The 3322-nt window shown below is 45.1% G+C and overlaps 1 protein-coding gene across 1 annotated transcript in view; it reads left to right on the forward strand.

Moving 5' to 3' along the window:
• Positions 1–3322, forward strand: part of LOC107099404 (myoD family inhibitor-like) — an 8379-nt gene that overhangs the window by 2108 nt on the left and 2949 nt on the right. Inside the window, exons 3-4 of the mRNA XM_015397503.1 lie at positions 1262–1384; positions 1453–1647. Coding sequence (XP_015252989.1) covers positions 1262–1384; positions 1453–1647 — 318 coding nt within the window. The remainder of the gene's footprint in view (positions 1–1261; positions 1385–1452; positions 1648–3322) is intronic.

Here is a 3322-nt window from a genome sequence, read left to right on the forward strand (position 1 = left end):
CAGAGGTTGTCTGACGAGCAATGTAGCTTCAAATACAGCAATTCTAGGCAGAAGCGGTGAATTAAGTGAATTACTATTAGCAACAAATGCTAACCGGCACTAGCAATCACAGCAGCTTTCCAGAACAGCAGGAAAAACATATGGTCCAAATGACTGATTGAAACTATAATGATATTAATACAGAACAGTTAAAGAGTAAACTAATATCCAGGCACTTACTTTGTTTATTACGAAGAAACTTATGAAGAAAAAGACTATGTCACACTGCTAGCGGTGCGAGTGGAAATAAAAGAACTCAACCAGGTTCTCTCTCAGTCTTTCTAACAAGACAAGATCAGGTAAGCAAGTAAAGAACGCTGGAAATCTACTCACATGAAGGCTTTCGAAAATCTGGTACTAACTGGATCCCTGGTCAAGACTTATGAGGCCAGATAAGCTGAGCTGAGTTGGGCTGATTGGGAGTGAGTTTGATTATTACAGGTGGAAACAGTGAGCCTTCAGCTTCCTGCTTGTGGAGCAGAGCAGAAAGTAAACACAGCCGATCAGTGAGGCCGGAATCATAACAGCATAAATACAGACAGAATAAAGCATGACCCGTCACAAACAGAAGGTCCAACAGGTCCTCAGAGCAGAACCAACGTTCAGCCTGAAGATCAGCTCTCTGCCTAAATCCTGATCAATGGGCGTTTTAACTCCTGAGGACACGGAGATGTCCGCCGATTTACAAACAATATCAAATCCAAATCTTCTCTAAATATCTGGATATTCCTCCATTTATTCATGGTGAATGAGAGTTTGACAGGAAACTACTGATGTCAGTCAGGAACATCCTGGAGACCTGAAGAAGAAACACTGAGATGTTTTAAAATGAATAAACTCTGATCTAAACTGTCCATCATCGAAGGTCCTACTGATCTAAACCATCCGTCATAAAACCCGGGAGATGGATGTGAACCTTCTGTTGTGAGTCTGGGCATTACCAAAAAATCATTCAGTTCCTCACTCTATAGCATCGTTACCACATCCAACCATCATGGCTGCCCTTCATCTAAAACCTAGAAGAAGAATTAACTGAGGCTTCAGAATTCAGGAATTCCAGTCCTAAGTTTCTTGAAAAAGTTACGACTTTTTACATTTTAAACAAAATAACAATTAAGGATTTAGATTCAGATTTAGCCAGAACCAGGACCCATAAAGTCCTGGTTCTGGCTTCTTGTCTGTAGGTATCACTGTTACCATGACATTCCGTATGTTCTTGCAGGTCAGGTTCCACCCAGTCTCACTAACAGGCTGCAAGAAGCCAACAGCAGCGAGGAATCTTTAACAGACAACTTTTCCACCAATGACAACTCTCGACTTCTCCCCGCCCCTGACAAACAGAAAGGTGAGTCTCTCTGTACCCTGAAGTCGATGTGTCTGAGGTCATGTGTGATGACTACTCTTCTCTCCTAGGTGTTGTCAGCTCAGCAGAGTACCCTCCCTCTGTCTGCACGCCTCCATCATCCTCCTCCACCTCTCATCCTCCACGGTTGTCCAACTGTAACACGGCCCATAATCCAAGAACCAATGAAAAGCGCTTGTCGTCAACAAAAAGCCACGCCTCCTTTAAGACAGATGCCGCCCACATTAAGGAAGTCGCTGGAAATGGTGAGTAGATCTGTGTGAGGTTTTCCTGCCCTCTATCAGAAAACTGCACATTGTTGTCGTTATTGTCGGCAGGTAAAGAACTTTGGACTGTGGTGCTGAATCTGGACAGTTTTTGGCATTGTAGATTAGCCTTATCCAAACACACAAACTCATCCTAGCTCCTTCCTTACTGGAGTCACTACTCGGACTGCACTGATCATGGTGACTATGGACACACTTCTGCTCTGGCTAAAGTTTTCATAATTGAAGGTGACTCTGGATGAGAGCAACTACAGAGGCAGGTGAAGGTTTAAGAGGTTTATTGAAAAACAAGATAGTGGATGTGAGCTGGAAGCTGTAAGGTCTGGTCAGGTTCTTCTGGGCTTCTGCAGAGAAGATGAGACTGGTGAATGTGAAGAAACAGTTGCTGGAGGATTATGGTTGGCTGACACTCACTGTAGAGAGGTCCAATCTTGGGGGGAGTGTCCCCGGTGGTCCGAATGCTGACCAGTACTCTCTCCCTGGTTGGTGGTTTGAGGGTGGACATAGGTAGGAGGGCTGAGCAGTGGATAACCCGAGATCCCTCTCGGGTTCCTGGTTGTTTTCAGACGGGGGGTCCAAGGTCTTTGGTCCACGGCTGGGTCCAAGGGTCAGAAACAGGGGTTCTGTAAGAAAAGGTTCAGAGCAGGATTTAGGCAAGGGTTTTAGAATCTCTAGGACAAGGTTTGGGTTAGGTCTGTACCAACGCAGTGGCGTTAACGAACTGACGCCCTCCTCCTGGTTCCAGCTCCTTAAGAAGGGTTATGATCAGCTCAGATGTAGTGCACCTGCCCGTCCATCCCTGCTGAGGAGAGAGAGAGAGAGAAAACCTGGCCTGCACCCGGATACAGCCCGGAGTGTGACAAAAGTGTCCATAGAGATTTGCCCAACTCTGATGAAGCCTTAGAGCCCTTACCCATTGGCAGTATTCAAATGGTTCCCTGCAAGCTCGGACTGGGAACGATTTTCAGCCCTGGCATTTTTCCATCTACACCGGCCCACCGGGCGTGAGTCGCAAATGAGAAACACAATACAAACACACATTGTAAATTAACTGATCTCTTTTCAAGCATCACACAACAACCATCACCAAGACTTAATGCTATAATGCGGTTTAACTGCCTTTGGTTATTACCACCGACGCGACAGTGACCGCTGCTGCGTAACGTCCACTCACACATACAGCGCCGTCACTGACTCACGTTTTCCAGCCCAAAAGATTTGTATAAACTGCCTGGATATTTGAAATCAACATCCCAATCTGAGCATGACAAGGAAGGGCTATATATGCTGCATGCATCATTTAGGGAGTTAGCATTGGATTACTTAGCCTGGTTTCCTGCTCATGGTGTTTTTTTCCCAGTTTATCTGATGTGGTCCATATCAGTTGGCTTGGACGTCAGCGCTGGGTTCAACTTCTTGGCTGAAAATGTTAGTGTTGATGATTTGAAAATAAAATAATCTGTGTGTTTTATGTATTGAATCAAACCGATTTAGAGGAGAGAAGCTGAGCCCCTCAAGCTCCTAACGGACAAATAAGCAGAAAGACTGAGTCACAAATTCAATGATCCCTGCTGGATATGTGTGCTATAGCTAAAGGGGAAGGTTCAGCAAGTAATTTAGTCTCAAAGTTCCCCAAACAGAACAAAGTCTCATG

The sequence above is a fragment of the Cyprinodon variegatus genome, unplaced genomic scaffold, assembly GCF_000732505.1.
Source record: "Cyprinodon variegatus isolate N-32 unplaced genomic scaffold, C_variegatus-1.0 Scaffold28, whole genome shotgun sequence".
Lineage (NCBI taxonomy): Eukaryota > Metazoa > Chordata > Actinopteri > Cyprinodontiformes > Cyprinodontidae > Cyprinodon > Cyprinodon variegatus.